Source organism: Numida meleagris, chromosome 1 (assembly GCF_002078875.1).
Source record: "Numida meleagris isolate 19003 breed g44 Domestic line chromosome 1, NumMel1.0, whole genome shotgun sequence".
In the NCBI taxonomy this organism is placed as follows: Eukaryota; Metazoa; Chordata; class Aves; order Galliformes; family Numididae; genus Numida; species Numida meleagris.
In genome coordinates, this window is record NC_034409.1 from 192,113,399 (window position 1) to 192,134,107 (window position 20,709).

Below are 20,709 nucleotides of genomic sequence, written 5' to 3' on the forward strand. Positions count from 1 at the left end.
AATAGCTGACTTCACACTGCGGAGCATCTCAGAAACCAAAGCTCTCTCTCAGTGACGTGAGCAGCCAGAATCCATTCAGCAGGAGCAAGGAAGGTTCTCCTTGCACTCCATGACCTCACAGGGAGAACTTAGATCGCTTTCTTTGAGCTCAGAACCAAGGAGACAACAAAGAACAAATGTAGGGCAAGCTCAGAGCGTTTACACTCTTCACTGGTCCCCTGCATCTCCACCCTTCTTTCCACACCCAGAACTGATCTGTGCTCATTACTGCAGAAGGACTGACCCTGCCTAAAAGGTCTTTAGCAAAGACTTTCAAGCAGCAGCTGGAAACCATCATTCCTTGCTGCCATTTTCCCTTGAGTCTGTATAGACAAGTATTTACTCCGATGCAAGACGAGGGACCAAACCTGTAACTGCTTCTTGGATGCAAGAAGGGAATGCTATGAACAGGTGGAAAAGAGAAGAGCTGCAAGCCCCAGCTCATTAACAACGAACACACTGAGGCAGACAGCTCAGAGGAGTCTCTTAAGCCTCTTACCATCACCTCGGACAACACAGCATTAGTCCTCATAAGCTGTGGGAACGACCCCAGCAAAGCAAACAAGCAATGGAAAACGAGGTGACGTCCAGAAGGGTGACCCCAAAGAAGTGCTCTGTGGAATCAAGCGTCAAGAAAACCAAAGCAAAGGCACTTCTGACCTCTGAGAGCCACCTGATCTGAAGGATGTGCCACATTACACAAGCAAACCGTACGGGCTGATGAATAATAACCTGAAGCATATTAATGCCTGTGAGCTTAGTGCATGACAAACCAAGAGCAGACCAGTAAGCCTCTCTTCCTAAACGTGGAATTTAGTCACCATCGTGTCCTTGCCTTCACTCAGTTAACAACATTCCCTGAACATCCTCCACCCTCAATCTCAAATACACCCTGAATAAAGCATCGGAATTTATTCACTACAGCTTTCTGAGCTCTCTAAGGTATCTAGAGTCCATTCAGCCTAGGAAACACACTTGCATTCCATGGGGAGTACGCTGTAGAAAGCAAAAACCCACCACCAGCTTAGCAGGCAACCTTTTGGGCTCCCGTTTTATCACTGTAACTATTCCCCCCCCCCCCAGCCAGCATCAGTCTCCAACAAAGGCCAGACCTGCAGCCAGCTGGAAGAACCAGAGCATCCATCACTACATCACTCCAGGGCTGGGCTGGAGCAGTTCTTCAAACCCTGACACGGGAGGGGAGACAGCGCAGGCCGAAGAGAAGTGAAAGCAGCATTCGAAGGCGACGCTTTCCACCCGCGGCTCATTTCTCCCCCAGCAATGTTTCAGAGGAAAGAGGAAGGAAAACACCGAAGAGGCAGATTTGTTTTCATATTGCTCAGTGGAATATGTAACGACAGCTGAATAAAGCCGCTTCCAAAAAAAAAAAGATGCTTCTTGCACCTTCTTTTAGCTGAAAAACTGCTAGATGTGCAGCTGTAAGCCCACGAAGCAGGTTTCTTCACTTCTCCTACTTAAAACCCCTTGCCAACGCACCTTCTATGATTCTGTGACCTTCAGTCGCTCCTTCCTGCCCCGTTACCCACAATGTTGCGCGTGCAGGAGTCACACGCAGCTCTGAAGAAGGCAACTGTGAAGTTTTAGGCTTGTTCTCACTCACCCTCGTGATTCCCACCCTCCTTCGCTCGCAGCAAATATCTCAGCGTGTACCTGAGGCACCTCATGTCGTCAGACTGTCGCTTCCAATCGCTGAAAATAGCATTTACGATCAAAATCCAGAAGGACTTGCAATCAAGACGTCGTTTCTCCCCCCCAGAAGTTTCTTTTCTTCTGCTCACTCACTTCACTCCCGACTTCCGACCCTTTTTGTGCTGGGTTCCAACACAACACAAGTTTTCTGTGCAGTATACATCACACGCATCCAACGACCAGAAATCCCAGAAGTTTAAAGACTCTGAAATGTTGAGCGTCCGTCATATAAATAAAGGTAGCTTAGTGGAAACATTTCTCATAGAGCTGCCCATTTCTTCACTCTAAGAACCACGGAGTGAGGGTACAAACCCAAACAGATCCTTCCCAGCCTTTTGAATTCACTCTCTGTCCATTACAGGCGACCAGGATGAAAAATACCACCATGTGGTTTCGCGTTCTCAGAAGTTCTGGAGGGATTTTCTTCCCACCACTTCGGGTTCTGCTGCAACATTTTATACGGCCAACTGAAGTTTTTCTGTTCCTAAATACAGGCTTTCATCTTCAGTACTGAAAACCAGGGAGTTTTCCCTGTCAAACATGGTTAGGACGGGGATAACCGACTGCTTGAGCAATGGTGGGTCTGGCCACATGATAGCATCACCCAGCTGCTGGAAATCCCAACACGCACCGCACGAAGGCAGCCTGCATCCAGTCTGACAAGTCCACACCAGCACTGGGTACAAACAGAGGGGATGCTCTGCACTTTGCTGGGGTTTAGGGTGCAAGGAAGCCCCACATGGCTCACCACTGAGCCAGCTCGGGTCCCACCTCAAACCTCAGTCCCCAGAGAACATCCTCGCCAAGTTTTGCTCAGCGTTGGCTCTGCCCCACGCACCTGCTTGGGGGCTGAGCATTTTGCTGCTCCATCCCCCCCAGAAACTTTCACTGCCTGACAAAAGATGTCCCTGAGCTGAAAGACAAGAGATACTGGGTTACCTGGACCTCAGCCTAACAGGGTTCATGGCCGTGCAGCGACACGGTTCACGCTTTGCCTTCTCACCACCACATCCATATTCAGCACAATATATCCAGCTGCTCCCCCATGCCCACATCCAAAACGAGCAGCTTGAAGACCTCACAGGATATAAGCACAACAGGGCATGCTGAAATCCAACTGCCCTGCAGTAAGCTGAAATTAAGACCTCTGACAGAAGAGAATTAACTATGAGTACAGCTCACAGCGTATCCCCTGGTGCCTGAAACAGACAGCTTCTCCTCCATCTCTTTATTCTACAGATGGAAGAGCTGTTTAGCCCCATTATAAAGCCTTAGGCACAGCGTAAGCATCACACATTGCTTTCTCCTTGTAATTTGGAAGTCAGTCGTAGATTATCTAATGCCCCTCGCAGCTGATCGTCAGTCAGACCAGTAAAAATCAGCACCACGAACAGCCCAAGCTTTTCAACTTCTCAAGCTGGCAGGTATTCAAGCAGCTGATGGTTGGTGAGCACTCAGACCGCTTGGGAGTGAGACAGCACTTCTCAAGTGGTGTTCCATCCAAACCAAAGCACTATTAAGCTGTCACACGTTCAGCTTGGCACTCATCTGTTCCACCAGAACCCACCCTGCGTTTTTGCTCGCTCTCCTCCCCACCCCCTAGAATTCACCTGTATCACAGTAACGTAGCAAGGGGCGTTTTTCTCACTTTCTCAAATTGGTTCTATCCGTTATTTCTGAGAGATGCTCCACCCAAAACCAACTATGCCTACAAATCGCTCACGTGCTGGTTAGCCAACAAGGTAAGAGAGCGTGGACACAGACCTGACTTGAACCGCAGCCTGGAAATCACTCTGTGTACACGACAACAGCCCCTTCAGTATATATTTAACACACACACACACACATACAGACACACACAGCTTTTCCTTACAGCTCCCAGATCGCTCACTATCAACGTGCACCAGCTCAGTTGGCGTCCAACAATCCATACAGCTCCAGATCAGGATTGCAGGTCTTCAAACGCTATCTCGCAGACCATCAAAAGCTTTGGTCTGATGATGGAACCGATAGGAAAAGCTTAGCAGCTCCACTCTGAAGGAGAAGCTGGAAGCTCACAAAGACTGGCCTTCCTGTCTCTGAGCAGCCACGCATGATCCCTGTCCAGGCCAGCAATTAGCACAGTAACATCCAACGAATCATTTGACTGCAGTGTGACTGGCCACTCCGTGCGAAGACCGCATTTTTCGACCAAACTCTTCCATCTAGAGCACGAGTTCGAAAGGTTTGCCTCTCCCACCCCTATTCCTTTCAACTGCGTACAACAAGAGGACTGAAAAGTTGGTTTTAGGCTGCATTTATGCACTCTTAAGCCAGACCATCCCGCCTCCAGTGTTCTTTAGCCTCTTTCTTCAAGTCACAACTAAGCAATGGTCAGGCCAGCAAAAGATTGTGGACGCAGCTCTGCACTCCTGCAACTGTGTCAGTAGCAGCTGCTTTGTTCCCTAATCGATTCCCATTGCTTTCACAAGCACAGTTCAGTCCAGACTAAGAGTAAGCCCATACCTTCAAAACTTCAGGCAGCGTTCACCTCGGGTTCACAAATGGGAGAATGCCTTCTTCAGGGAGATTTCTAACCACGACTCACAACCTCTTACTCCTGTCCTCGTGACTCTAAAAAGGCAGCACTGGGCGTGCTGGAAAACGCAGCCTGCTAAAACAAATCATCACACTGAGTTCCGTGCCAGCAGGTAGAAAACAATTACCGCGTGTTACGCAGCACCGTACTCGGATCAGACAGATTTTCGCATTATCCAGGTGCTGCAATAAACTGGGATGACGTTTCCATTCTTTCAGCAGTAAAATGTCTGCAGGATGATAGCCTGTGCCATTTAGCACCGGGCTTCCACGCTCAGATAACGCGTGGATGATTTGCTACCGGCACATCAGGCTGCAGTTTCAGAGCCCCTTGATTTGATGGCGAGCACTGACACAGCCCCCAGACCCACGCTCTGTGTTTGCAGAGCACGCAGCAAATCAAGGCTGCAGGCTTTGTCTCAGACTTCCACTCGCTACAATTCACATTTCCACGCAGGCACCCCGCGTAAACCAAATATTTACCCGACTGGAACAGCCTGTCACTGAAGATGGAGTTTCATTTCCTACAAAGCTTTCTGCTCCCAGAGAAAACAACAACAACAACAGGAAAAAAAATAGACTGTTTTGGTCTCACTTTCACAAATGAAGTCCAGTGACTAATAGCTCAGGCTTTTCCCCCACGGCGTTTGCCTGCTTCTTGCACAAGCTTAGGAAAGGAGAAAACCAGAAATTTAGCAGGGAGGAGGCCGTACGTGACCTCCTCAACAATCCCCAGCACCCTGTGAAGTTCATCCAAAACAGAACTGATCTTCGTTAACACAGAACAGGCCCGCACTTCAGAGTCGGTGCTCGCTCCGCTCCTGTGGCCAAGAGCAGTCTCCACTCTCCCCTTTTTGCCCCTGAGTGACGTGAGGTACGTCGCGCTCACCCAAGGAGCAGCTACAGCCTCATCTCGAGCCGACATCTATCGATTTTCCCCTCTCCCACCACTTCATTTTAACACCCGGGAGCACAAAGCTAAAGCCACTCAGATCACGGGCCTCGTTCGTAACAGCGTCGACAGCACAGAGGCACTGAACCAAAACCTCCAGTGCAGAATCACATCGTGCAGTATTCCTAAAGGAAAGCAAAAGCACGCACGTCGTTATTCCCCTCCTCCTGTTTAAGCTGACTGCAACCATACAATGGAAGCCACAGAATTCAGGAGGGGAAAGGGCACAGACTGCTTGATGCAGATTGCTAAACCCTCCTGCAGAGCCTGGACTACCTCGCTTAACCCTGAGCCTAACGCCCTCCAAGATTAAACCGCTCGTGTAAGCAGGACGGTTGCCCAGTAAACCAAAAGCCAAACAGCAGCAAACAGGAAAAACAGTTCGCTGAAGGAAGGATGTGATGGGGAGGGAAGATTTCACTGCTTTTCGGGATATACCCTTCAGCTGTGCTCACCCTCCACCTCACTGAGAGGCGCGGCAGAAGGGAAGCGGGCACCCCACTCCTCCAGCCCCTCAGCTAGCCCAAAATAAAAGCCAGTTTATCCGTGTGTTACCCACGTTGCAAGTCCCAGCTCCCGTTCACACAGAGCACCTCTACAAGGAAAACACCCTCAGCTCTCTGGTACAGGCACAGACCTCGTGCAAAGTGGACCTCACCTTCCCATTTTCTCCAGCAGCCCAAGGGAACTGCGCCCAAAACCCCACAACTCAGCAGCCCCACTTGGTCAGCTCATGAATTGCGCCTTCAGGGCACCCCCACCCCGCAGGGAACCCCACTCTGACATCTTAGGGATGGTCTCCTTGTTTCGGGGTGTCCCATCACTTCAAGGGATCCCCACACCTCAGACAGACCCCCCCCCTTCACCTCGAGGGACCACAGAATTCATAGGAGTCCCCTTCACCAAAGGGACCCCCATAACTCAGGAAGCTCCCTGTCACCTCAAGGGAATATCACCGAACTCAGAGAACCCCCCCTTCACCTCAAGGGAACCCCATCCCTCACAGGAGTCCTTCATTCACCTCAAGGGAACCCCACGCCCCAAGGAAGCCCCCCCTCACCTCAAGGGATCCTCATTCCTCAGGGAAACCCTCTTCACCCCAAGAGAACCCCATCACTCAGAGAAGCTCCCCTTCACCTCAAGGGGCCCTACAACCCATAGGAGCCCCCCCCCTTTGCGTCAAGGGAACCCCATAACTCAGAGAACCCACCCTACACCTCAAGGGAACCCCTACACCTCACAGAGCTTCCCCTTTGTCTCAAGGGACCCCCACGCTTCAGGAATTCTCCCTTCACCTCAGGACAGCCCCAACCTCACCACACGGGAACCCCCTACACCTCACGGAGCCCCCTCCCCCCTTTCCCTCAGAGCCCCTTCATTCCCTCACGTTCCCACCAACCCCACCTGAAAGAACCTTCCTCCCTCCCCCCTTCCCCATCCCTCCCCTCAGGAGCTCCCCGCCCGCGCTACCTGCTGCGAGGGCAGCTCCACATGCAAGGCCCGGGTGGCGGAGCCCGGGGGTAGGGCGGCGGGGCCGGCGGCCGAACTCATCCTCACGGCAGGGCAACGGCCGGCCAGCGCCTGAGCATGAGCCCGCCTGACCGCCTCCCCCCCGCCGCCACCGCCGGGCACCCAAGGGTTAATGGCGGCAGCAGCACCGAGCTGGGCCGCTCGCTACGGAGCCATATTACCGCAGTGCTGAGGGGCGGGCGAGGAGGGGCGGGAGCTCGCCGTCTGCGCGCCCGCTCATTGGTCAGCGCTCCAGCAAGGCGGGAGGCCGGGAGAGACCTTGAGCTGTGATAGGTTAAAAGCCAAGTCAATCAGCACCTCTCTCCGCCGCCTCTGTCAAACCGTTGGAACGGGACCCGGCGCCGATTGGCGCGCCGACTTCCGGTAGGCGGGACGGCGCCGGAGGGAGCGGCTGCTGATTGGGGAGCGGCGGTTTTGATTGACGTCTCTCGCTCTCCGTCACGTGGTGGAGGGAGCTGTTTATATCACGTGGTGGGACGAAAATATTTTGCTGGCGCGGTGCGGGTGGGAGGGGGGGCGCGGTCGCCATGGCAACGGGGAGAGGCCTAGGGCTTGCTGGGATTTACGTGATGCCAGCCCACCCCGTGTGTACTCCAGCTTGTCCCACATCACACCGAGCAGCCGTGTGAGGTGCCAGCCCACCCTCCATGAACCCAGGGTGCCCCGCACCAGGGCGCCCTGTCCTGCATTGCCCTGACCCACACCCCCAGAGGGAGCCAGTCTGCCCTACATCTCGCCAACCAGCCCAGCAGCTGGCCAGCCTGCCCCACAACGTGCCAGCTCACCCCACATTACGTTGACCCGTCCCACATCATGCCAACCCACCCCACAACGCACCAGCACACCCCACGTGACATCATATCAAACCACCCCAAATCACATCGACCCACTCAAAAACACATCAGCCCACCCCACATCACATTGGCTCACCCCGTATTGCATTGCCAACACACCCCAAAACACACTAACCCAGCCCACAATGTGCCAGCCCACCCCACTTTACATTGACCTATCCCACATCATGGCAACCCACCTCACAAAACAGCAACCCACTCCACGTTACATTGCCAGCCCACCCTACAACGCGCCAACCCAGCCCATCCTACATCATACCAACCCACCCCACATCATGCCAACCTACCCCACAACGTACCAACTCACCCCACTCCATGCTACCTACCCCACAGCACACCAGCCCCCCCCACATTACATTGACCCATCCTACATCACGCCAATTCATCCCACTTTGTGCCAGCCCACCCTACAACACACGAACCCACCCCACATTACATTGACCCATCCTACAACATACCAACCCACCCTACCTCATGCCGACCCACACGACAGCACACCAGCCCAACCCACATTACATTGACCCACCCTCCATTGTGCCAACCCACCCCACAGCGCACCAGCCCACCCCACATTACATTGACCCACCCTACATAATACCAACCCACCCCACATCGTGCCAACCCACCCTACAACACACCAACCCACCCCACATTACACTGACCCATCCTGCATCATACCAATTCATCCATATTGTGCCAACCCACCCTACAACACACCAACCCACCCGACATTATATCGACCCATCTTACATAATTCCAACCCACCCCACAACACACCAACCCACCTCATCTTACGCTGACCCATCCCACATCATGCCAACACCAACACTAACGCACCAAAGCCCGATGCAGCCCTCTCCGCAGCACCCACCTCGATCCCATTCCACCCACACAACCTCCATCCCAGGCAGGAGGCCCATCCCCACCACCCCTGCACCGCGTCCACATACCACGCAGCACTGGGAGCGCCAGTCCTGTCCCCGCGCCCTACTGGGACCACCAGTCCCCACGGTGCCCTGCAGCACTGGGAACACTTGCCCAGTGTAGGTGGCCACGCTGGAAACACTCATCCCCATCGTTCCACGGGGAGACCGGGATTGCCACCGCACCACTCCACCAGGAACGCCTGCCCCACCGCCCCAGCAGCAGCACTGGGAACGCCTGTCCCCAGCACACTGTGGCACTGGAAATGCCAGTTCCCACTAGCCCAAGGGCTGAGCATGGCGTGAAGCACTGGAAACTCCTGTCCTCTCCTCCACGTGGCCCCGTGTGGCCTCCAGCTGGGCCACAGGTGCTGGTGAGGATGTCCTCACCAGGGAGACCGTCCTCGTTGGAGGGCATCTTCATGCACCTCTGTCACTGAGGACTGTGCAATAGTCGTGCTACGTTGGCGTACATTGTACCAATGTTGTACTTAGCATGCGTGGTGAACCCACTGAAAATACTAAAATAAACAAAATAATGAAAAATGAAGTGGAAATTCGTGTTTTCTAGAGTTTGATGACCATCCGTGCAGAAGTGATGCTCTTCTATCCTCCACCATCCCTTGCAGCCGCTCCTCATGGTCTCCTGTTCCCAAAATACCTCTTAGGATTGAAAAACAGAGTCAACAAACTCCATCCCATCATTAATGGGTGGGGGGCTCTTTCCAAAGCTTTCACCAAATCGGGTGATCCTGTGTCTGGGTGCCTGATAAATGTCGAAACCTCCAGCTGAAGTTTCAACCCCCGTGAGCCCAGAGTTGAGTTTGACTTCTGGACGTGGCTGTCCCCAACGAGGAGAGTAATTGCCACAATCAGGAGGTTTGAACACGGTAATTTGGGACCTGTTGTATCAGTTTTATTCGCCTCCCGGCTTCTGGTTCATTACAGTGCGTGCGCCTGTTGCTTTTGAAATTTCCACCTTCACTTTGAAAAGTCAAACTTGCTTTCTGGGATGAAATCTGGTTTGGTTTTGTTGGTTTTTTTGGGGTATTTGTTTGTTTGCTTGTTTCATTGGTTGGTTTTTGCAGCAGTTTTTAGCCCAGGGGTGTGAAAATAAAAACACAGCATTTGGGGCAATAAAATCATTCATAAAATCAAGAGGCTTTCTTAAAACAGTGACTTTGCTTAGAAAATAATAGGAGTTACTTGCACGTGGCAGCGCTCGTGCGCTGTATATGGAGATTGCTTTTAATTTGCTGCTTCACATGCACTGAGAGATCTCACCCTTCATTCAGTTACTAAAAAGCAAGATCTCCCCCAGAGGAATGTTCAGACATGACTCCAAATCTGCAAATCCCATGTTAATTGATTAATGATTTTACAGCAGTGGAGCAGATATAGCTCCAAAAAAAAAAAAAAGGTCCCTGCGGATTTCCAGCTCGTGCTAGCTGGGGGTTTGGCCTCATTTTACACATTGTTTCTGGGGAAAACCAGGAGGAAGGTTTCCATTTCACATTTCATTTCCATCGGCTTTGACAGGTTAAGTTCCCCCGTCCACGTCAGCATTCAACATGAGAAAGAGTGTAATCCGGAGACATTTAATAATAACACGGATGGGGGCTGAGCACGAGCGAAATAATCATCCCTTTTGGGCTTACAGTAATTGCTTTGCTAATTAATAAGGTTTGGGTGGATTATTTTAACCAGGTGTTTGCGCGTTGAACCTGGGGAGGGTGGTGACTTCTTTGAGCCTCGGTCACGTTGGAGCAGCCCTGCAAAGCTCAGCTGTCTGCGTTATGTTGGATCCTGTGTAATTTACTGATGCCCCGGGAAACCATCATTTGCATTTTTAATCGCACAAAAAGCCAGCGTCATCTGTCTGCATAGTTTGGAAGATGACAGTGTCGCCTTTATGATGCAAGGTAAATGTGAAAAACCTCTGTCTGCGTAACAGTGCAAGCCAAGGGGAGTAATTGGGAAGATACCTTACGCAAATTGGCATGAAATTAGCTCAAAACTAGTGAAAAAGGTTGGATATTGGGAACAATTCCTTCTCAGAGAGTGGTGATGCATTGACCCAGGGAGTGGCGGGGTCACCATCGTTGGAGGTGATCCAAAACCGTGAGGATGTGGCACTTGGGGACCTGGTCAGTGGGCATGGTGGGATGGGTTGGGGTTGGACTTGGGGATCTCTGAGGTCTTTCCCAGCCATAATGGTTCCGTGGTTCTATGATTCTAAGCGTTGTTTGAAGCTTTCTCTGTCGCATATTGACACATCCCTGTGTCGGTGCGGTTCTTGCCTGGTGGCATTCGATGTGAAGCACGAGGGATGGTGTCCTTGTAGAGAGGGACTGACTGCAGCTCACTACCGAGATTATTTAATAGACTATTTTTATTTTTTTTTTGCCAGTTTTGTTGTGCGAGCCTTTGGGAAAGGAAGCAATGGCCTTGTGGCTAACTGCAATTCCTACCTCTGCCTTAGATCACATCAAATGTGCGTTTTTATACCGCTGTGGGGTGTGAGCTCATTGCAAAACCACCTCAATGAGCAAACATATTTCACCGACAGATGAAAGGATTACGAGTGCCGAGCTAAATGCTTAACTTCTGTGAGGCATTTGAAGAAGTGGGAAAAGCTTAAGCTTTGCCACTGAATGCCTATTAAGTAACGTAATTTATAGCCGCAGACGTGGGGGTTAGAAGAGCTCCTCTAGCTTTGCCTTTGGAAACATCACGCTTGGGCAACGTTTGCTAACATAAGAGATGGGGTTTGGGGATCTGTACCATCCTACAAAAGCAGTGTTCTACATGAAGATACTCGGAAAAAAATGCTGAAAATCTGCAAAGGTGTGTGCTTGAGTCAAACCGAATAAAAACCTGAGGGGAGTTGACTAATTTGCAAGTAAATTGCCATCATTTACGCTTCACAGTCACTGTCAGTTCCATCAGTGGCTTTGTTAGTTGATTTTATTAACCTGTTTGGGTGTTCCAGTGCTGATAACCCCTACGTCAAGTGGACCTCATTGCGCTATTGGCACACAAGTGAGCTATTCTGGCCACGCTGATGTGCACAAACAACATACTCCTTCAATTAAAGAAACCTGCAGGTCAGCTCCCAACCCTGAGACAATCTCCATGGGGGTGTGGGAGGGGATTCCCAATGTTTGGGAGCGTAGAGTTTCTATCATTTTCAAGGAAAACATGCTTTTTTTCCCAACTTTTTCTCACCAACCTGCAACGAAGTCAATCTGTTCCAACCTCCCTAACTCCCCTAGAAAGCTTTTCTTTGATAGCAAATCCACATTTTTTCCTACTTCCTTTACAACCTGTTGATTTTTGCCTTATTTTCAGACAACGATGGATGCGTGGATCTAAGATACCGACGAACTCTGGGGATGCAGCACTCAATTTGCTATGACAGTCTCACCCACTGCGTTACAGTGCAATCTGAGTATGTGAACCTCACTTTTTTTCTTCAGGAAAGACATTTGATCCCACTTCCTCCTGTGAGAGTGCTGCCAGTTAGTTTAGAAGCTGTTTGAGTTGGCTTGATGAAAAAAAAAATGAAAAGCAAAGCTTATTGCGGGAAGCAGTTGGAGGGGGGCGGAGCGGCAGGAGCTGAAAAGCTCCCTTCAGAAGGATGCTATCGCTTCACCTCGTGGCCATAAAGAAAAGCTCTTATCAGGAAAAGTTTAACAAAATCAAGGCTTGTTCAAAGAACCCCACAAAGCCTTCTCAGCTTGGAAAGCGCCGCAAGCCGTTTCTGGGCGATGAGTTATTTTTTTAGGGTGAAGGATGCTTGTATCTTCCTTAATCAGGACTTATCAAGGTGTTGTTTTGCCCTCTGAATGTTGTTGCAGCACCTCTGGGAATGTGTTGTGCTGTTTTGGATCAGGTATAAAACCAAAACTCCAAGCAAAGCCATTCAACATGCTCCAGGATAGAAGGTGCTGGATGAATCGACATGGCAGAGGTTGGCAAATCCTACCTGGGGCAGGAGGGTTGAAACTGCATGGTCTTGGAGATCCCTTCCAACTCAACCCGTTCTATGATTCTATGTTTCCATGATTCTATGATTCTATGATTCCATGATTCCATGATTCTATGATTCTATGATTCCAGGATTCTATGATATTATGTTTCTATGTTTCCATGATTCCATGATTCCATGATTCTATGATTCCATATTTCTATGGTTCCATATTTCTATGATTCTATGATTCCATGATTCCGTGATTCTATTATTCCCTGATTCTACGATTCATGGATGGTCATGATTGTTATGGGTCCCTTCCAACTTGGGCTATCCAGTGATTTTACGATGAGACCTCACTGCGGCTTCCCATCACTGAAAGACAGCCTATAAACAGGAGGGAGTCTGCCTTCTAATGCAGGAAGAGTGTGATAGGACAATGGGAACGGTTCAAAATTAAAAACAGAGATCTAGACTAGATGCTAGGGGGAAAATCTTCACTCAGAGGGCAGGGAGGCCCTGGCACAGGCTGCCTACAGAAGCCAGGGGTGCCCCATCCCTGGAGGTGCCCAAGGTCATGGTTCGGGCCCTGAGCAGCCTGAGCTGGAAGGGGTCACCCAGCCCATGGCAGGGGTAGGAATTGGATGGGTTTTAGGGTCCGTTCCAACCCAAATCATTCCATGACTCTACGATGACGCTGCCAGGGGGATGGGGCCACACAATCTGTCCCCTGATCCCCTCCAGCCATGGTGGGAAGATTGCAGGGAGCGCAGAGCTGCCCAGGGCTGTGCCCCAGCCCCATCTCCCGCTGGCCCCCACCCCACCGGCAGCCCTTACCGTTCACGAGCTCCCAGCTGCAGGTGCTGTTCCTCTCCTGGGAGCGGAGCTGGATGAGGCTTCTGCTTTTGTTGGAGGTGAAGTTGGTGACCTCAGCGCACTCCAAGGGTGAGAGGAGGGCTTCTGATTGCTCTAATGGGCTCTGCTCAGATCTGCCATCATCTCAGCCCTCCAGACCCCGCACCGAGCACCAGAAGGGCCGTTGTGCTTCTACCTTCCTCGCCAAGACACCGCACGTCCTGCTGAGCCAGACCCTGCGGGAATCCCAGCCCCATCACTGCCACCACGTCTGCCACAGCATCAGGAACACCCACTTTGCAGCACAACCGTGGTCCACTTTGCCCAGTTCACCTCCTCCTCCCTCCAGAAGAAGGTGCATGACTCTTTTGACCAGGATACCTTCTTCTCAGTCGAGCCCTGCTATGGCCTCCCCATCAAAGACTTCTCTTTGCACACTGATGAGGACAAAGTCCTCCTCCCACTCTTTGAGACCACTGAGGTCATCAACTTCACCATAAAAAAACAAAGGAAAAACCTTCATCCATCACCACCTCCAGCAGAAAAACAGCACCTACATCTGCGAGCTCAAGAAGGGTATGGGCTGCCAGCAGGGCTGGGAAGGAGGGAACATCCCTGTCCTTGGGGAACTCAGGGACATCTGGGAGAATGGGGAGCCTGAGGAACTTAGAGCTCTGCAAAGCCATGGGGGGGTGCAGGGGAAGGAGAGCAGCAGAACCGCAGCAGGGAGGTGGGTAGAGAGCTGCTCTGTGCCCTGCGATCCAGGTCCCACGGGCTCTGCTGCAGGGAGGGGGCAAGGGCAGCCTGGCTGTGCCCCACAGCTCGGTGCTTGGAAGTGACCTCACTGTGGAGGTGACCGCACTGTGGAGGTGAGCATGGCAGCATCTGCAAGCAAAGATGTCCTCAGCCTTCGGTGGGCATCACAGCAGCAGCACAAGCACCGGTGAAAAGCTCAAGCAGGATCTGGGGCCACCAGGCCTGGTGGGAACGTCACGGAGAGGAGTCTGGCTCCGAGGGACGGCAGCAGCGTGCTGTAAAGCTCAGGGGGCTCCCACGGCTGCCAGGGCTGCGGCTGCCAGGAGGAGCACCCAGAGCTGCGGGGCTTCCCCAGGGATGCTCCTGCCTGCAGAGGATGGGGACGAGCATTAATGGCCTCGGGGGCTGCACGCGGAGCCCAGCCTGGGCCAGGGACCAGGGAACGGGGGCTCCTCTTACCTGCGCTGAAAACACACGGCCGCTCCTTGCACCTTTTCTCTGCAAAGAGACCGAGAGCGCTGCAGGGCTGCGGCACAGCATGCATCGCCCCGCTCTGCGCCCCATGCTCCATGCCGGGACAGACGACCCCCACTGCACTGCACGCCCCAGCAGAGCTGCAATGAGCGGGGGCCTGGCCTCCAGTTCCCCGTGGGCTCCACGTTGCCCAAGCTCCCCACCTCCCCACGGCCCCAGCCTGCACACCCGACCCACGCTCCCGGGCCTCAGTCTCCCCGATCCGCCCCAAGCTCCCCATGCTGGAGCACTGCTCTGCAGTGGAAGGCAGAGGAGCTGGGCTGATTCAGCCTGGAGAAGAGAGGGCTCTGGGAAACCCCACTGCGGCCTTCTGGTGCTGGCAAGGAGCTCTGAGCAGGAGGGAGAAGGACTTTGGTGTGGGGCCCTGGGCAGACTGACCCAGAGTGACGTGGCCGGGACACACAAGAGGGCTGGTGCTGGCTGCACTGCAAGGCGCCTTCCAACCCATGTAGCCCTACGATCCCATGGAGGTCCTGCCATCGCCACAAGACTCCCCTTCACCCTATAGAGCTGGTATTGTTGGGCCACCCTCTCTGCCCCACGGCTGCAGGGATGCAGGGAACGCGGAGCTGCCCAGGGCTGTGCCCCAGCCCAGCCCCACTGCCTGGACCACGCCAGCAGCCCTTACCCTTCACGAACTCGCAGTTGTAGGTGCTGTTGTTCCCCTGGGAGCGGAGCTGGATGAAGGTTCTGCCTTCGTTGTAGGTGATGTTGGTGACCTTGAAGTGCTCAAAGGGTGGGATGAGGACTTCATCCTCACCGGGGAAGGTGGAGAAATTCTGGATGGGCACGCCATAGCAGGTCTCCACCGAGAAGAAGGTGTCCTGGCCAAAAGACTCAGCGACCTTCTTCTGGAGGGAGGAGGAGGTGAACTGGCCAAAGCGCACCGTGCTCCCTCGCCGTGCCGTGAAGCGGGTGCCCCTGACGCCGCGGTAGACGTGGTGGCATCGCTGGGGCTGGGATTCGCGCAGTGTGTGCAGGGCTCTGCTCAGGAGGAAGTGCAGCGTCTTGAAGGGGAAGGAGCGTAGGTAGCGCTGCGGGGAGATGCCATCCCCTCGCGTGGCCGCGTTGAACTCGTGATACAGTTTCCCCTCCATCGTGTACGCCAGCATGGCCGTGGCCTGATCCCGTCCCAACGCCGGTGGGCGGGCGGCGTGACCCCATCGATTTCGCCACTCCATGGCGGCATTTCTCCAGCCGTCGGCATAGACCTCGTTGGCGAACTCGGTGCGGTTCAGCTCCTCCAGCTCAGCCTCCATCATGCGGCTGCAGCCCTGGTACTGGTCATCAAAGGTGCTGAGGGCCATGTCCATCGCCACCTCCTTGACGGGACCCAGGTCTCGCTTGCAACCGGTGGCCAACGCGCTGGCCAAGGTGCTGAGCAGCAGCACCCAGCCCAGGGCGAGCTGCTCCATGTGCAGAAGGACCCAGGTGCCCAGCTGCACGAGCAGTGCTTCCCCCAGCACGGCCCCACCAGCCCCGGAGCTGCAGCAAGCTTTGCCCCAGCTCCTCACAACATGTGCCCCGTGACACATGAGCGCGGCTGCTCTGGCTTTTTATAGTAACCCTGGCCTGCTCCACTGGGTTATTTATAATTACGTTTGCCACCTCTCGGAATATCTATTGCTGCGGAGTTGTTGCAAATGGCTGCGTGCACATCATCAGGAAATACCCTTTCATCAGTTATCCTCGCTCTAGTCTACATGTGCCGCCAACCAGAACCCTATTCCGGGCCTTGAAAAGCAAGTCCAGTGGTGACATGGCTCCCTAAGAAGAGCTGAATAGTGCGATGGCTTTCATTTCTGAAGCAATCTCCTCCATACCTGGGCCAAAGAACGTGGCAGTGAGCGGGGCCATCTCAACCCTTCTCATGGACCAGCCTCCGGGAAAATCAAATGATGCCACCGGCTGGTACAGACTGCACCGAGAGCAACGGGCATTGGGACGCTCAGACACTGGGACACATTTAGCAAAGGCCACCTGGTTAGTCAACACCCGGAGTTTGAAGTCGAGCCGTCCCTGCCTGACCAAAACTCTTATGTACTGGAGAAGGAGATAAAGTCACCGAATCAGACCCAGGTGTCTGGCCGCAGGGGCAGCGGTTCCCTCGAGCTGCAGACACCTGCACCACCGACTCCTCACCCTCTTCCAGCCTTTTTCTCGTGTTTCCATATGGTATGGGATATCCCTTCGGCCAGTCAAGATCAGCTGTCCCAGTTCTGTCCCCTCCCCGCTCCTTGTGCCCCCAGTCCCCCCCCAGTCTGGTGCAACAGCACGAGATGCTGAAACCTGAAACATCCTCAGCTCTGTGCAGCACTGCTCAGCAGCAGCGCAGGGGCACAGGGAGGTGGGCACAGCCCAGTGTGCTCGGGATCACCCCGCTGCCTCCCCTGCCTGCTTCACCCCCCCTCCTCCCTTCACCACCCTCCTTCACGCTGTCCCTCTCCCTTTCCCATAAGCGAAAGTGAAAGGCACAGGGAGCGTCCCCACACCAGCAGTGACACCGCAGGAAGCAGCACCGGGGCCATTGACCGCGGCTCACAGGGGACAAAGGAAGGAACAAAGGAAGGAAGCCCCCAGCCAAGCCCTGAGTGCTCCCATCCCAGCACTGGGACTGGGGGGCTGGCCAAGAGCCCACACCTCAATATCAGGGCCATTCAGTGCCGGGGAGCACAGCCACGGGGTTGTGGTGTTACCAGCAGCAGCTCAACCCCTTCGCTCACTTTTTTCATTGGGAAAAAGGAGAAAAGAAGTAGAGCTCAGCACCACCGGTGGTTGCCCCCACCATTGAAAGCACGTGGCGTTTGCCGTGGCGAGTGTGTGGGATGTGATACGATGCACCTCCAGGCTTCCCTGAGTTTCTATGTCAGCCATCGTCCTCCATTCCAAAGGGTCTTTATCCGCTTGACTTGCTTAATTACAGCTTGTGTTTCACGTTCATGGATAACCTGTGCAATAGCATCCATGGTCAAGTCCACCCCTCAATCCTGAGCCCATCCATAGGCACCCATCACCTCATCCTCTGGTGATATTCCAAAATCTTTGCCTTTGTCCAGTCCATGATCATTTCCAAGATCCCTGGACAACGAAGCTTTCCAATTTGAGCCCACTGTGTGACCGCTGCAACCCGCTTACTCCACTCCAAGACGGACCCCTGGGGGCCACCACCCATCCCCACCCCACCTGGACACGGAGCCACTGACCACCACCCTCAGGCTGCAGCCATGCACCCAATTCCTCATCCACCGCATCGCCCGCCCTTCCAACCCAGCTCTCTCCAATTTAGAGGTAAGGACGTGGTGGGGGGCCACGCCAAAGGCCTTGCACAAGCCCAGGTAGGTGACACCAATCACCCTCCCTTTGTCCCTCCATCACAAAAGGCCGCCGGGTGGGCCAGGCACGGCGTTCCCTTGGTGAAGCTGTGCTGGCCGTCTCGGATCTCCTCCACATTGTGCTGATGCTGCCATTACTCAGGAGTAAAGGAAGACCTGGGGAACCGAGATGACTGCATGTGGCAATGGAACTCACACGCATCGAAAGTGAGGACGATTGCTAAAAGGGCATTTCCTCATGGCTGAGCGCGCAGCAAGAACTCAGCAGCAGCAGCAGCAGCATTTCTCAGAGGTTATGGGCGGTCGGTGTATAAAGAACCGTGGCACACAAGCCAGAGCAGCCAGATCCACACCGAGCAGAGTGGGGACAAAGCTCCGGGCTGGTGGGGCCGTGCTGGGGGAACCGCTGTCCCTGCAGCTGGACGCTGCGTCCTTCTGCACATGGAGCACCAAACCCTGGGCTGGGTGCTGCTGCTCAGCACCTGGGCCGGCGCGTTTGCTGCCGGCGGCAAGCTCAGCCCCGTCAAGGAGGTGGCGATGGACATGGCCCTCAGCTCCTTTGACGACCAGTACCAGGGCTGCGGCCGCATGATGGAGGCTGAGCTGGAGGAGCTGAACCGCACCGAGTTCGACAGCATCCACGCCACCGACTGGAGAAGGGCGGCTGCGGAATGGCAGAGCCGATGGGGTCGTGCCGCCCGCCCACCGGCGCTGGGATGGGATCAGGCCACGGCCATGCTGGCGTACATGCTGCAGGGGAACCTGTACCACGAGTTCAATGCGGCCACGCTCACGGGCGGGCGCTCCCGGCAGCACTACCTGCGCTCCTTCCCCTTCAAGACGCTGCACTTCCTCCTGAGCAGAGCCCTGCACACACTGCGCGAATCCCAGCCCCCGCGATGCCACCACGTCTACCGCGGCGTCAGGGGCACCCGCTTCACGGCACGGCGAGGCAGCACGGTGCGCTTCGGCCAGTTCTTCTTTTCCTCCCTCCAGAGGAACCTGCCCAGAGAGTACGGCCCGAACACGTTCTTCTCGGTGGAGACCTGCTACGGCGCACGCCTGCTGAACTTCACCACCTTCCCCGCTGAGGACAAAGTCCTCATCCCACCCTTCGAGCACTTCAGGGTCACCAACATCACCAACAGCAGAGGCATCACCTTCATCCAGCTCCGCTCCCAGGGGAACAACAGCACCTACAACTGCGAGTTCGTGAAGGGTAAGGGCTGCTGGCATGGTCGGGGCAGTGGGGCTGAGCTGGGGCACTGGGCAGCTCTGTGCTCCCTGCATCCCTGCAGCCGTGGGGCAGAGAGGGTGGCCCAACAATACCAGCTCTATAGGGTGAAGGGGAGTCTCGTGGTGATGGCAGGACCTCCATGGGATCGTAGGGCTACATGGGTTGGAAGGCGCCTTGCAGTGCAGCCAGCACCAGCCCTCTTGTGCATCCTGCCTGCGTCACTCTGGGTCAGGCTGCCCAGGGCCCCACACCAAAGTCCTTCTCCCTCCTGCTCAGAGCTCTTTGCCAGCACCAGAAGGCCGCAGTGGGGTTTCCCAGAGACCTCCCTTCTCCAGGCTGAATCAGCCCAGCTCCTCCGCCTTCCACTGCAGAGCGCTGCTCCAGCATGGGGAGCTTGGGGCGCATCGGGGAGACTGAGGCCCGGGAGCGTGGGTCGGGTGTGCAGGCTGGGGCCGTGGGGAGGTGGGGAGCTTGGGCAATGGGGAGCCCACGGGGAACTGGAGGCCAGGCCCCCGCTCATTGCAGCTCTGCTGGGGCGTGCAGTGCAGTGGGGGTCGTCTGTCCCGGCATAGAGCATGGGGTGCAGAGCGGGGCGACACACGCTGTGCCGCAGCCCTGCAGCGCTCTCGGTCTCTTTGCAGAGAAAAGGTGCAAGGAGCGGCTGTGTGTTTTCAATGCAGGTAAGAGGAGCCCCCGGCCCCCGGCCCCTGGCCCAGGCTGGGCACCGCGTGCAGCCCCCGAGGCCATTAATGCTCATCCCCATCCTCTGCAGGCAGGAGCATCCCTGGGGAAGCCCCGCAGCTCTGGGTGCTCCTCCTGGCAGCCGCAGCCCTGGCAGCCGTGGGTGCTCCCTGAGCTTTACACCGCCCCAACGCGGGCACGCGAGGGCAGGAACGCGGCAGCGCATTTCACGGGAGCTGCGGGCGCTGCTTCCCCGCTGCCACCGCTTTCGGTGCGCGCTGCTGGACGTGGAACAGCAACGGAGGACGGCGCACGGTTCTTCCAGAAAAATGAAATAAAAGCCTTGCTTTTATCGCTTTTATTGCCTGTGGCTCTCCCAGCCCGGCACACGGCGCTCGCCGGGCAGCCGCCGTCGCTTTAAGGAAGCCGCTCAGCCCCGCAGCTCGTTGAGCTGGGGGCACCGGGACCCCCCCACAGCGCCCCATGGGGCAGCCCTGGCCCCGCACCGCAGGGCTCCCACCCGCCACGAGTTCTGCTCGGTCTTCAGCCCATCCCCCCACCCCCGTTGCTGGGGGTGGCTCCGGGTGGGCCCCAGTTCAGCTCCCTGACGTCCACGCCGGCGGGGCTGAGCACCACGCAGGTGAAGTTGGTGCTCAGGTCCTGGAAGCTGAAAGAGTCGAAATGCAGATCCCGGCGGAGGGTGACCAGCGAACCCCGCGCTTCCTCTCTGCGGGATCAAAGGTTCGGTCAGCGCCG

The 20,709-nt window shown here is 54.9% G+C and overlaps 3 protein-coding genes across 4 annotated transcripts in view; 1 reads left to right on the forward strand and 2 right to left on the reverse strand.

The window, feature by feature from the left end:
* UVRAG (UV radiation resistance associated) overlaps window positions 1-6,999 on the reverse strand; it is an 83,770-nt gene extending 76,771 nt beyond the window's left edge. Inside the window, exons 1-2 of one of the 2 annotated variants that reach the window (XM_021383534.1) lie at window positions 6,749-6,998; window positions 4,255-4,399 (exon numbers count right to left, since the gene is read on the reverse strand). Coding sequence is in view for 1 of the 2 variants with exons in the window: in XM_021383529.1 (XP_021239204.1) it covers window positions 6,749-6,829 (81 nt within the window). In the remaining variant the exon portion in view is untranslated. Of the gene's footprint in view, window positions 1-4,254; window positions 4,400-6,748 lie in introns of both variants that reach the window. The other variant, XM_021383529.1, reaches the window with a different exon arrangement.
* On the reverse strand, window positions 14,183-16,118 carry LOC110394952 (erythroblast NAD(P)(+)--arginine ADP-ribosyltransferase-like). The gene is made up of 3 exons (XM_021389032.1): window positions 15,332-16,118; window positions 14,629-14,667; window positions 14,183-14,536 (listed from the first exon to the last, which is right to left on the reverse strand). Exons 1-3 carry the CDS (start codon window positions 16,116-16,118, stop codon window positions 14,454-14,456), a joined length of 909 nt encoding a protein of 302 aa, XP_021244707.1. The 3' UTR covers window positions 14,183-14,453.
* Window positions 18,268-20,466, forward strand: LOC110394958 (erythroblast NAD(P)(+)--arginine ADP-ribosyltransferase-like). Its single transcript, XM_021389045.1, has 3 exons — window positions 18,268-19,254; window positions 19,914-19,952; window positions 20,045-20,466. Exons 1-3 carry the CDS (start codon window positions 18,477-18,479, stop codon window positions 20,125-20,127), a joined length of 900 nt encoding a protein of 299 aa, XP_021244720.1. The 5' UTR covers window positions 18,268-18,476; the 3' UTR covers window positions 20,128-20,466.

Coding starts and splice junctions, on each gene's coding strand:
- LOC110394952 (XM_021389032.1), bottom strand. CDS start 16,118: ATGGAGCAGCTCGCCCTGGGCTGGGTGCTGCTGCTCAGCACCTTGGCC. Junction 14,668..15,331: donor CAACTGCGAGTTCGTGAAGG/GTAAGGGCTGCT, acceptor GTCTCTTTGCAG/AGAAAAGGTGCAAGGAGCGG. Junction 14,537..14,628: donor GCCGTGTGTTTTCAGCGCAG/GTAAGAGGAGCC, acceptor CATCCTCTGCAG/GCAGGAGCATCCCTGGGGAA.
- LOC110394958 (XM_021389045.1), top strand. CDS start 18,477: ATGGAGCACCAAACCCTGGGCTGGGTGCTGCTGCTCAGCACCTGGGCC. Junction 19,255..19,913: donor CAACTGCGAGTTCGTGAAGG/GTAAGGGCTGCT, acceptor GTCTCTTTGCAG/AGAAAAGGTGCAAGGAGCGG. Junction 19,953..20,044: donor GCTGTGTGTTTTCAATGCAG/GTAAGAGGAGCC, acceptor CATCCTCTGCAG/GCAGGAGCATCCCTGGGGAA.